The sequence below is a fragment of the Ictalurus punctatus genome, chromosome 5 (genome assembly GCF_001660625.3).
Source record: "Ictalurus punctatus breed USDA103 chromosome 5, Coco_2.0, whole genome shotgun sequence".
Taxonomy (NCBI): Eukaryota; Metazoa; Chordata; class Actinopteri; order Siluriformes; family Ictaluridae; genus Ictalurus; species Ictalurus punctatus.
In genome coordinates, this window is record NC_030420.2 from 34850550 (window position 1) to 34863049 (window position 12500).

At 41.2% G+C, this 12500-nt stretch overlaps 2 protein-coding genes across 7 annotated transcripts in view; one reads left to right on the plus strand and one right to left on the minus strand.

Moving 5' to 3' along the window:
• zgc:194990 (SPRY_PRY_C-I_1 domain-containing protein) overlaps window positions 1-553 on the plus strand; it is a 7802-nt gene extending 7249 nt beyond the window's left edge. The window contains exon 10 of the mRNA XM_053680522.1: window positions 1-553. This exon is cut by the window's left edge and continues 979 nt beyond it. The gene's annotated coding sequence lies outside the window, so the exon portion shown is untranslated.
• dennd2da (DENN/MADD domain containing 2Da) overlaps window positions 329-12500 on the minus strand; it is a 40238-nt gene continuing 28066 nt past the window's right edge. For all 6 annotated transcript variants that reach the window (XM_053680517.1, XM_053680516.1, XM_053680519.1 and 3 more), the window contains 6 exons: window positions 11910-12058; window positions 10097-10268; window positions 2301-2351; window positions 1937-2018; window positions 1047-1283; window positions 329-782 (listed from right to left, as the gene is read on the minus strand). In XM_053680517.1, coding sequence (XP_053536492.1) covers window positions 718-782; window positions 1047-1283; window positions 1937-2018; window positions 2301-2351; window positions 10097-10268; window positions 11910-12058 — 756 coding nt within the window. In that variant the 3' untranslated portion in view covers window positions 329-717. The remainder of the gene's footprint in view (window positions 783-1046; window positions 1284-1936; window positions 2019-2300; window positions 2352-10096; window positions 10269-11909; window positions 12059-12500) is intronic.

Sequence of the window (12500 nt, forward strand, 5' to 3'; positions counted from 1 at the left end):
TTTATAGCCATCAATATTCAAATATGCTAAATGTGAACATGTTTATTAAAGAAGTTTGCGTTTAAGTTTACAGAGTTGCTCAGTGGTGTATAACTGAGTGCTGCTGACCCCCAGTGGACAGTGTCAGTACTGCAGTATCGAGGTTTTTCTCTGTAAACATAATTATTCACCAAAATGTTCCTTTATAATGAAAAACATTAAATCTATATTATTTATTATTTACAGTATGAATCAGAATAAATCTCTAATTCAGTAAATTTTTCTTATTAAACACAGGCCTAAAAAAATATATTGACAAACTCTAAAAACTACAGTATTAGCATGTTGGTAATCTTTGCTTGGTGTTTATTTAATTGTTTACATGGTAAGACTTAATTTAATAAAAACACAATTAATAAAAATAAGAACTTTTAAACATTTAAAAGTTTTTATTTAAATTCTGGCTCAGTCTTTAAAAAACACTCACTATCAATTTAAAAACATTAAGACCAAAATCTAAAACTAAAATATTGTCTTCACACACACACACACACACACACACACACACATTCACTCACAAAATATAGTATTAAAACACATTTTAAAAGAATCCATTACACACACACGTTCCCCAATTTACAATAAAATTAACAGATAAATAATTTTCATTTTTCTATCTACAGCCTGAATAATTATTTAACATCCAGTTTCTGTATATTTTACACAAGTTTTAAAGTTCTAGTGTTTCTTTGCTTTCTCTCGCATCTTCCTGTGATACTCCGAGATCTTCTGCTCAAAAAAACCTGCAGGACAGAAAAAGAAATAACGTAAATAAAATACTGAAGAAGAGAGTAATAACCACATTTAAATGTGGGCGTGTACAGTTACACATGGGCGTGTCTAATCATGCAGTGGGCGTGTCATAGTGCAGTAGCTGTGTCCCAATGTGTGTGTATAGTAGGCATGTCTGTATAGTAGGTGTGTCTGTGCAGTGGGCGTGTCTTATAGTGCAGTAGGCGTGCTCGACGATGTAGTGGGCGTGTCTGTACACTGGGCGTATGCCTCACCTTTCTGGGAGGCAGGTCTCTGCTCCACTTCCTGTATAAACAGGTCGAACATCTGCGTCTGAATGAACTTCTTGACGAAATGTCGAGTGCTTTTGGACTCGATGGCTTTACAGAAGCTCCTCTTGTGGAAGTTCACCTCCGCTCCGTTCCTCACCACGTATTTGGAGAAATGGCCGACGGTTTTGATGAAGAACGGGAGGAAGGCTTCGGGGACGATGCGGTTCAGTTCCTCCAAACCTGAAACAACGCATTAAAGTGATGTCATCACACCGGTTTACGCTTTACAGGTTAGCTAACCTCAATGCTAACCATGCTTAAAAAAAAAAGGGGGTTAAAAAAGCCCCTTACTGGCTTTTTTTGGAGAAGTAGTACTACAATTATTAACTTTATTTTATTTTTTTAAGAGCTTTATAAATAAATACAATTTAATTGAATTAATTTTTTTGGAATTTTAAAGTCAGTCCTAAGAAGAGAGAGAGAGAGAGAGAGAGAGAGAGGAATGAAAAGAAATACATTTTTCCTTTAGTAAATTAATAAGCTTACTAATACTTTTAAAAAGCAATTAGTAAAACAATCTGTAAATAAAAAATTAAGTAAATTGTATTTTGAAAAGTTAAAATGTCAATGAATGAACTTTATACTAAATTTATTTAATAATAATTCACACTTCATATTCTGATTTTTTGTTTTTAATTTTTTTTTTTTTTTTTACTTCGGTTTCAGTCTGAAGAAAAATGAAAAGTAAAAGTTCAAAATTAAAAGGAAAAAAAAACAGAAAATCGAGAAAAAGGTACATGAATGTCAGGATGATGAAATGAATGTGTGTGAGTTATTTGTGAATGAATAGATGTTTATGAGTAAACCAATCCGCTGTGAGACTGAATACTGACTGGACGTCTCGCTCCTGCTCCTCAGAGCCTGCAGGATCTCCTCTTTCAGTTTGTGGGGTAGAATCGAGTCCTCGTCTCCGACCTGCTCACACAAACATGAAGAAAATCAATTCAGCTTCATTAATATCATTGCAGTCCGGTGAGTTCTGATTGGCTGAGAGTCAGGGGGAGGAGCTACAGCTTCTGTAAATAACGAGCAGCAGAGAGACTCGCAGGTGAGGAAGCGTCTCAAACATTGAATACTGATGTGTTTAAATGTGTGAAGAAATCGATTTTATTTATAAAGCAATTTTAAAAAAAACAAAACAAAATCATATAAAAAGTTAAAATCATATAAAACATTACAAATGAAAATAAAACTCACTCGTCTGATGAACGTTTGCTTTCGACCCTCCGACAAATCAACAGCCAGAATCTGCCCAAGAGAAACCACAGAGATCTTTAAATAATAATAATAATAATCATAATAATAATAATAATAATACATTAAAGCATTATTATTAGGCACTAAAAATAATCCTGACAACAATTCCAAAATTAAAACAAGCAATCTGAAATATTTTTTTAAATAATTATTCATATATATATGCCAATAATGGCATCCTGCTAATCATAACTCTAATCATAACTCTAACTGATTAAAGGAACAGTTTAACCACAAATCTAATCATCACAATTTCCTCTTTAACTTGAGCATGGTGTATATGGTGTATATGGTGTATAGCCACAGGTTGAACGTGGTGTATATGGTGTATATGGTATATAGCCACAGGTTGAGCATGGTGTATATGGTGTATATGGTATATAGCCACAGGTTGAACGTGGTGTATATGGTGTATATGGTGTATAGCCACAGGTTTAGCGTGGTGTATATGGTGTATATGGTGTATAGCCACAGGTTGAGCGTGGTGTATATGGTGTATATGGTGTATAGCCACAGGTTGAGTGTGGTGTATATGGTGTATATGGTGTATAGCCACAGGTTGAGCATGGTGTATATGGTGTATATGGTTTATAGCCACAGGTTGAGCGTGGTGTATATGGTGTATATGGTGTATATGGTGTATATGGTGTATAGCCACAGGTTGAATGTGGTGTATATGGTGTATATGGTATATAGCCACAGGTTGAGCGTGGTATATATGGTGTATATGGTTTATAGCCACAGGTTGAACGTGGTGTATATGGTGTATATGGTGTATAGCCACAGGTTGAGCGTGGTGTATATGGTGTATATGGTTTATAGCCACAGGTTGAGCGTGGTGTATATGGTGTATATGGTATATAGCCACAGGTTGAGCGTGGTGTATATGGTGTATATGGTATATAGCCACAGGTTGAGCGTGGTGTATATGGTATATAGCCACAGGTTGAGCGTGGTGTATATGGTGTATATGGTGTATAGCCACAGGTTGAACGTGGTGTATATGGTGTATAGCCACAGGTTGAGCATGGTGTATATGGTATATATGGTATATAGCCACAGGTTGAGCGTGGTGTATATGGTGTATATGGTATATAGCCACAGGTTGAGCATGGTGTATATGGTATATATGGTATATAGCCACAGGTTGAGCATGGTGTATATGGTGTATATGGTGTATAGCCACAGGTTGAGCGTGGTGTATATGGTGTATAGCCACAGGTTGAGCGTGGTGTATATGGTGTATATGGTGTATAGCCACAGGTTGAGCATGGTGTATATGGTGTATAGCCACAGGTTTAGCGTGGTGTATATGGTGTATAGCCACAGGTTGAGTGTGGTGTATATGGTATATAGCCACAGGTTGAGCATGGTGTATATGGTGTATATGGTGTATAGCCACAGGTTGAGCATGGTGTATATGGTGTATATGGTGTATAGCCACAGGTTGAGCGTGGTGTATATGGTGTATATGGTGTATAGCCACAGGTTGAGCATGGTGTATATGGTGTATAGCCACAGGTTTAGCGTGGTGTATATGGTGTATAGCCACAGGTTGAGTGTGGTGTATATGGTATATAGCCACAGGTTTAGCGTGGTGTATATGGTGTATAGCCACAGGTTGAGCGTGGTGTATATGGTGTATATGGTGTATAGCCACAGGTTGAACGTGGTGTATATGGTGTATAGCCACAGGTTGAGCGTGGTGTATATGGTGTATATGGTATATAGCCACAGGTTGAGCGTGGTGTATATGGTGTATATGGTGTATAGCCACAGGTTGAGCGTGGTGTATATGGTGTATATGGTATATAGCCACAGGTTGAGCGTGGTGTATATGGTGTATATGGTGTATAGCCACAGGTTGAACGTGGTGTATATGGTGTATATGGTGTATATGGTGTATATGGTGTATAGCCACAGGTTGAGCGTGGTGTATATGGTGTATAGCCACAGGTTGAGCGTGGTGTATATGGTGTATATGGTGTATATGGTGTATAGCCACAGGTTTAGCGTGGTGTATATGGTGTATAGCCACAGGTTGAGCGTGGTGTATATGGTGTATATGGTATATAGCCACAGGTTGAACGTGGTGTATATGGTGTATAGCCACAGGTTGAGCGTGGTGTATATGGTGTATATGGTATATATGGTATATAGCCACAGGTTGAGCATGGTGTATATGGTGTATATGGTGTATAGCCACAGGTTGAGCGTGGTGTATATGGTGTATATGGTGTATAGCCACAGGTTGAGCATGGTGTATATGGTGTATATGGTATATAGCCACAGGTTGAACGTGGTGTATATGGTGTATAGCCACAGGTTTAGCGTGGTGTATATGGTGTATATGGTGTATAGCCACAGGTTGAGCGTGGTGTATATGGTGTATATGGTGTATAGCCACAGGTTGAACGTGGTGTATATGGTGTATAGCCACAGGTTGAGCGTGGTGTATATGGTGTATATGGTATATAGCCACAGGTTGAGCGTGGTGTATATGGTGTATATGGTATATAGCCACAGGTTGAGCGTGGTATATATGGTGTATATGGTTTATAGCCACAGGTTGAACGTGGTGTATATGGTGTATATGGTGTATATGGTGTATAGCCACAGGTTGAGCGTGGTGTATATGGTGTATATGGTTTATAGCCACAGGTTGAGCGTGGTGTATATGGTGTATATGGTATATAGCCACAGGTTGAACGTGGTGTATATGGTGTATATGGTATATAGCCACAGGTTGAGCGTGGTGTATATGGTATATAGCCACAGGTTGAGCGTGGTGTATATGGTGTATATGGTGTATAGCCACAGGTTGAACGTGGTGTATATGGTGTATATGGTATATAGCCACAGGTTGAGCGTGGTGTATATGGTGTATAGCCACAGGTTGAGCATGGTGTATATGGTATATATGGTATATAGCCACAGGTTGAGCGTGGTGTATATGGTGTATATGGTATATAGCCACAGGTTGAGCATGGTGTATATGGTATATATGGTATATAGCCACAGGTTGAGCATGGTGTATATGGTGTATATGGTGTATAGCCACAGGTTGAGCGTGGTGTATATGGTGTATATGGTATATAGCCACAGGTTGAACGTGGTGTATATGGTGTATAGCCACAGGTTGAGCATGGTGTATATGGTGTATATGGTGTATAGCCACAGGTTGAGCGTGGTGTATATGGTGTATATGGTGTATAGCCACAGGTTGAGCATGGTGTATATGGTGTATAGCCACAGGTTTAGCGTGGTGTATATGGTGTATAGCCACAGGTTGAGTGTGGTGTATATGGTATATAGCCACAGGTTTAGCGTGGTGTATATGGTGTATAGCCACAGGTTGAGCGTGGTGTATATGGTGTATATGGTGTATAGCCACAGGTTGAACGTGGTGTATATGGTGTATAGCCACAGGTTTAGCGTGGTGTATATGGTGTATAGCCACAGGTTGAGCGTGGTGTATATGGTGTATATGGTATATAGCCACAGGTTGAGCGTGGTGTATATGGTGTATATGGTGTATATCCACAGGTTGAGCGTGGTGTATATGGTGTATATGGTATATAGCCACAGGTTGAGCGTGGTGTATATGGTGTATATGGTGTATAGCCACAGGTTGAACGTGGTGTATATGGTGTATATGGTGTATAGCCACAGGTTGAGCGTGGTGTATATGGTGTATAGCCACAGGTTGAGCGTGGTGTATATGGTGTATATGGTATATAGCCACAGGTTGAACGTGGTGTATATGGTGTATAGCCACAGGTTGAGCGTGGTGTATATGGTGTATATGGTATATAGCCACAGGTTGAGCGTGGTGTATATGGTGTATATGGTGTATATGGTGTATAGCCACAGGTTGAACGTGGTGTATATGGTGTATATGGTGTATATGGTGTATATGGTGTATAGCCACAGGTTGAGCGTGGTGTATATGGTGTATAGCCACAGGTTGAGCGTGGTGTATATGGTGTATATGGTGTATATGGTGTATAGCCACAGGTTTAGCGTGGTGTATATGGTGTATAGCCACAGGTTGAGCGTGGTGTATATGGTGTATATGGTGTATATGGTGTATAGCCACAGGTTGAACGTGGTGTATATGGTGTATATGGTATATAGCCACAGGTTGAACGTGGTGTATATGGTGTATAGCCACAGGTTGAGCGTGGTGTATATGGTGTATATGGTATATAGCCACAGGTTGAGCGTGGTGTATATGGTGTATATGGTGTATAGCCACAGGTTGAACGTGGTGTATATGGTGTATATGGTGTATATGGTGTATATGGTGTATAGCCACAGGTTGAGCGTGGTGTATATGGTGTATATGGTGTATAGCCACAGGTTGAGCATGGTGTATATGGTGTATAGCCACAGGTTTAGCGTGGTGTATATGGTGTATAGCCACAGGTTGAGTGTGGTGTATATGGTATATAGCCACAGGTTTAGCGTGGTGTATATGGTGTATAGCCACAGGTTGAGCGTGGTGTATATGGTGTATATGGTGTATAGCCACAGGTTGAACGTGGTGTATATGGTGTATAGCCACAGGTTGAGCGTGGTGTATATGGTGTATATGGTATATAGCCACAGGTTGAGCGTGGTGTATATGGTGTATATGGTGTATAGCCACAGGTTGAGCGTGGTGTATATGGTGTATATGGTATATAGCCACAGGTTGAGCGTGGTGTATATGGTGTATATGGTGTATAGCCACAGGTTGAACGTGGTGTATATGGTGTATATGGTGTATATGGTGTATATGGTGTATAGCCACAGGTTGAGCGTGGTGTATATGGTGTATAGCCACAGGTTGAGCGTGGTGTATATGGTGTATATGGTGTATATGGTGTATAGCCACAGGTTTAGCGTGGTGTATATGGTGTATAGCCACAGGTTGAGCGTGGTGTATATGGTGTATATGGTGTATATGGTGTATAGCCACAGGTTGAGCGTGGTGTATATGGTGTATATGGTATATAGCCACAGGTTGAACGTGGTGTATATGGTGTATATGGTATATAGCCACAGGTTGAGCGTGGTGTATATGGTGTATATGGTGTATAGCCACAGGTTGAGCATGGTGTATATGGTGTATAGCCACAGGTTGAGCGTGGTGTATATGGTGTATATGGTGTATAGCCACAGGTTGAGCGTGGTGTATATGGTGTATAGCCACAGGTTTAGCGTGGTGTATATGGTGTATAGCCACAGGTTGAGCGTGGTGTATATGGTGTATAGCCACAGGTTGAGTGTGGTGTATATGGTATATAGCCACAGGTTTAGCGTGGTGTATATGGTGTATATGGTGTATAGCCACAGGTTGAGCGTGGTGTATATGGTGTATATGGTGTATAGCCACAGGTTGAGCGTGGTGTATATGGTGTATATGGTGTATAGCCACAGGTTGAACGTGGTGTATATGGTGTATATGGTGTATAGCCACAGGTTGAGCGTGGTGTATATGGTGTATAGCCACAGGTTGAGCGTGGTGTATATGGTGTATATGGTATATAGCCACAGGTTGAACGTGGTGTATATGGTGTATAGCCACAGGTTGAGCGTGGTGTATATGGTGTATATGGTATATAGCCACAGGTTGAGCGTGGTGTATATGGTGTATATGGTGTATAGCCACAGGTTGAACGTGGTGTATATGGTGTATATGGTGTATATGGTGTATATGGTGTATAGCCACAGGTTGAGCGTGGTGTATATGGTGTATAGCCACAGGTTGAGCGTGGTGTATATGGTGTATATGGTGTATATGGTGTATAGCCACAGGTTTAGCGTGGTGTATATGGTGTATAGCCACAGGTTGAGCGTGGTGTATATGGTGTATATGGTGTATATGGTGTATAGCCACAGGTTGAACGTGGTGTATATGGTGTATATGGTATATAGCCACAGGTTGAACGTGGTGTATATGGTGTATAGCCACAGGTTGAGCGTGGTGTATATGGTGTATATGGTATATAGCCACAGGTTGAGCGTGGTGTATATGGTGTATATGGTGTATAGCCACAGGTTGAACGTGGTGTATATGGTGTATATGGTGTATATGGTGTATAGCCACAGGTTGAGCGTGGTGTATATGGTGTATATGGTGTATAGCCACAGGTTGAGCGTGGTGTATATGGTGTATATGGTATATAGCCACAGGTTGAGCGTGGTGTATATGGTGTATAGCCACAGGTTGAGCATGGTGTATATGGTATATATGGTATATAGCCACAGGTTGAACGTGGTGTATATGGTGTATATGGTGTATAGCCACAGGTTGAGCGTGGTGTATATGGTGTATATGGTGTATATGGTGTATAGCCACAGGTTGAGCGTGGTGTATATGGTGTATATGGTATATAGCCACAGGTTGAACGTGGTGTATATGGTGTATATGGTATATAGCCACAGGTTGAGCGTGGTGTATATGGTGTATATGGTGTATAGCCACAGGTTGAGCGTGGTGTATATGGTGTATATGGTGTATAGCCACAGGTTGAACGTGGTGTATATGGTGTATATGGTATATAGCCACAGGTTGAACGTGGTGTATATGGTGTATATGGTATATAGCCACAGGTTGAGCGTGGTGTATATGGTGTATATGGTGTATAGCCACAGGTTGAGCATGGTGTATATGGTGTATATGGTGTATAGCCACAGGTTGAGCGTGGTGTATATGGTATATATGGTGTATATGGTGTATATGGTGTATAGCCACAGGTTGAGCGTGGTGTATATGGTGTATATGGTGTATAGCCACAGGTTGAGCGTGGTGTATATGGTGTATATGGTATATAGCCACAGGTTGAACGTGGTGTATATGGTGTATATGGTGTATAGCCACAGGTTGAGCGTGGTGTATATGGTGTATATGGTATATAGCCACAGGTTGAACGTGGTGTATATGGTGTATATGGTATATAGCCACAGGTTGAGCGTGGTGTATATGGTGTATATGGTGTATAGCCACAGGTTGAGCGTGGTGTATATGGTGTATATGGTGTATAGCCACAGGTTGAACGTGGTGTATATGGTGTATATGGTATATAGCCACAGGTTGAACGTGGTGTATATGGTGTATATGGTATATAGCCACAGGTTGAGCGTGGTGTATATGGTGTATATGGTGTATAGCCACAGGTTGAGCATGGTGTATATGGTGTATAGCCACAGGTTGAGCGTGGTGTATATGGTATATATGGTGTATATGGTGTATAGCCACAGGTTGAGCGTGGTGTATATGGTGTATATGGTGTATAGCCACAGGTTGAGCGTGGTGTATATGGTGTATATGGTATATAGCCACAGGTTGAACGTGGTGTATATGGTGTATATGGTATATAGCCACAGGTTGAGCGTGGTGTATATGGTGTATATGGTATATAGCCACAGGTTGAACGTGGTGTATATGGTGTATATGGTATATAGCCACAGGTTGAACGTGGTGTATATGGTGTATATGGTGTATATGGTGTATAGCCACAGGTTGAGCATGGTGTATATGGTATATAGCCACAGGTTTAGCGTGGTGTATATGGTGTATATGGTGTATAGCCACAGGTTGAGCGTGGTGTATATGGTGTATAGCCACAGGTTGAGCGTGGTGTATATGGTGTATAGCCACAGGTTTAGGTTATGTAAATAAAGTCAATAACGGTGTTGTTTGTAGTAAAGCAGAAACTGATGTCGCATTACGATGATGTCACACTCACGTCACCCTGATCGAGGACATCATCAGCCAGCTGCTTCTGAACCCCCAGCAGGTATGGCGTGGGTGCCATGACGACGTCAATCAGAATCTGAGGCACGATGGAGATTAGTGTGTGCTGCCAGATGAAGGGATGGAGGAGGACAGAGACGGCGTGGATCACCTGAGACAACGTCCTGAGAGCGAGAGTGAGTATAATATACAGAATTGAGAGTACGGTATATACTGCATGTACAGGTGGATCTCAAAACATTCTACATTTGTTACACAAAGTGAAATATTTCAAGGCTTTTTTTGTTTTAATCTCGATGATTACGGTGTACATCTCACGGAAATCAAACATCCAGGTTCTCAAAATATTAGAATAATGATAATGATAATGAGTCTTTATTGAATAAAGAATTTATAATACAGAAGTTCCACTTTTTAAATTAAATTACAGAAAAAAATGAACTTTTCCATGATTTTCTACTGTTTTGAGATGCAGCTGTAAGTATTACAAACGTATAATTGCATGTGTAAAGGATTTAAAGCTCCACCGCTGATCTGTTTCTCTCTAAACTTCACTTTTACTGCATCTCTATTTACTATTATACTGCATTATTCCCTGCATTCCTCTGTGTGTGTGCGCGTGTGTGAGTGTGTGTGCGTATGTGTATGTGCGTGTGTATGTGTGTGTGTGCGCGTGTGAGCGTATGTGTATGTGCGTGTGTATGTGTATGTGCGTGTGTATGTGTGTCAGTGTGTATGTGTGTGTATGTGTGTATGTGTGTGCGTGTGTATGTGTGTGTATGTGTGTGCGTGTGTATGTGTGTGTATGTGTGTATGTGTGTGCGTGTGTATGTGTGTGTATGTGTGTATGTGTGTGCGTGTGTATGTGTATGTGTGTGCGTGTGTATGTGTGTGTATGTGTGTATGTGTGTGCGTGTGTATGTGTGTGTGTGTGCGTGTGTATGTGTGTGTATGTGTGCGTATGTGTATGTGCGTGTGTATGTGTGTGTGTGCGCGTGTGAGCGTATGTGTATGTGCGTGTGTATGTGTATGTGCGTGTGTATGTGTGTCAGTGTGTATGTGTGTGTATGTGTGTATGTGTGTGCGTGTGTATGTGTGTGTATGTGTGTATGTGTGTGTGTGTGTGCGTGTGTATGTGTGTGTATGTGTGTGTATGTGTGTGTATGTGTGTGTATGTGTGTGTATGTGTGTGTATGTGTGTGTGTATATGTGTGTGCGTGTGTATGTGTGTGTATGTGTGTGCGTGTGTATGTGTGTGCGTGTGTATGTGTGTGTATGTGTGTGTATGTGTGTATGTGTGTGCGTGTGTGCGTTGTGCATGTGTGTGTCAGTGTGTCCGTGTGAATGTGTGTGTGTCAGTGTGTGTGTGTGTGTGTGTGTGTGTGTATGTGCGTGTGTATGTGCGTGTGTATGTGTATGTGCGTGTGTATGTGTGTCAGTGTGTATGTGTGTGTATGTGTGTATGTGTGTGCGTGTGTATGTGTGTGTATGTGTGTATGTGTGTGTGCGTGTGTATGTGTGTGTATGTGTGTGTATGTGTGTGTATGTGTGTGTATGTGTGTGTATGTGTGTGTGTATGTGTGTGTATGTGTGTATGTGTGTGCGTGTGTATGTGTGTGTATGTGTGTGCGTGTGTATGTGTGTGCGTGTGTATGTGTGTGTATGTGTGTGTATGTGTGTATGTGTGTGCGTGTGTGCGTTGTGCATGTGTGTGTCAGTGTGTCCGTGTGAATGTGTGTGTGTCAGTGTGTGTGTGTGTGTGTGTGTGTGTGTGTGTGTGTGTGTGTGTGTGTGTGTGTGTGTACCCTAGATCCTCAGCGAGGAAGACGATTCTGCGCTCCAACACTGTAGCAGCGAAAACCTGCAGCACTTCTTCATCCGATAAACATCGGAACAGCGTGCGGAAATCCACATGTTCCAACCACGAGTCTGTGGGACGTGTCAGACTGATGAGCTACACACACACACACACACACACACACACACACACACACACACACACACACACACACACACACTCAGCATCCTTATACATCTCATCTCTATATCAACATTCTATAATATAACACACTGTGTGCCAATATTTATTACACCTTTGTGTGTAAGTGTGTTAGTAGTGTGTTCGAGTATAATATTGTGTGTCAGTGTTTTTTAGCATGTTGGTAGTGTGTTAGAGCGTCTACGTGAATGTGTCAGTGTGTGTATCAGTATGTGTGTGTCAGTGTGTGTGCGCATGTGTGTGTGGTTGTGTGTGTCAGTGTGTGTGTATATATATATATATGTATATATATGTACATGTGCATGTCACTGTAAGTGTGTGTGTGTATGTGTGTGTGTATATATGTGCGTGTCAGTGTGTGTGTGTGTGTGTGTGTGTCAGTGTGTGTTTCCCTGCT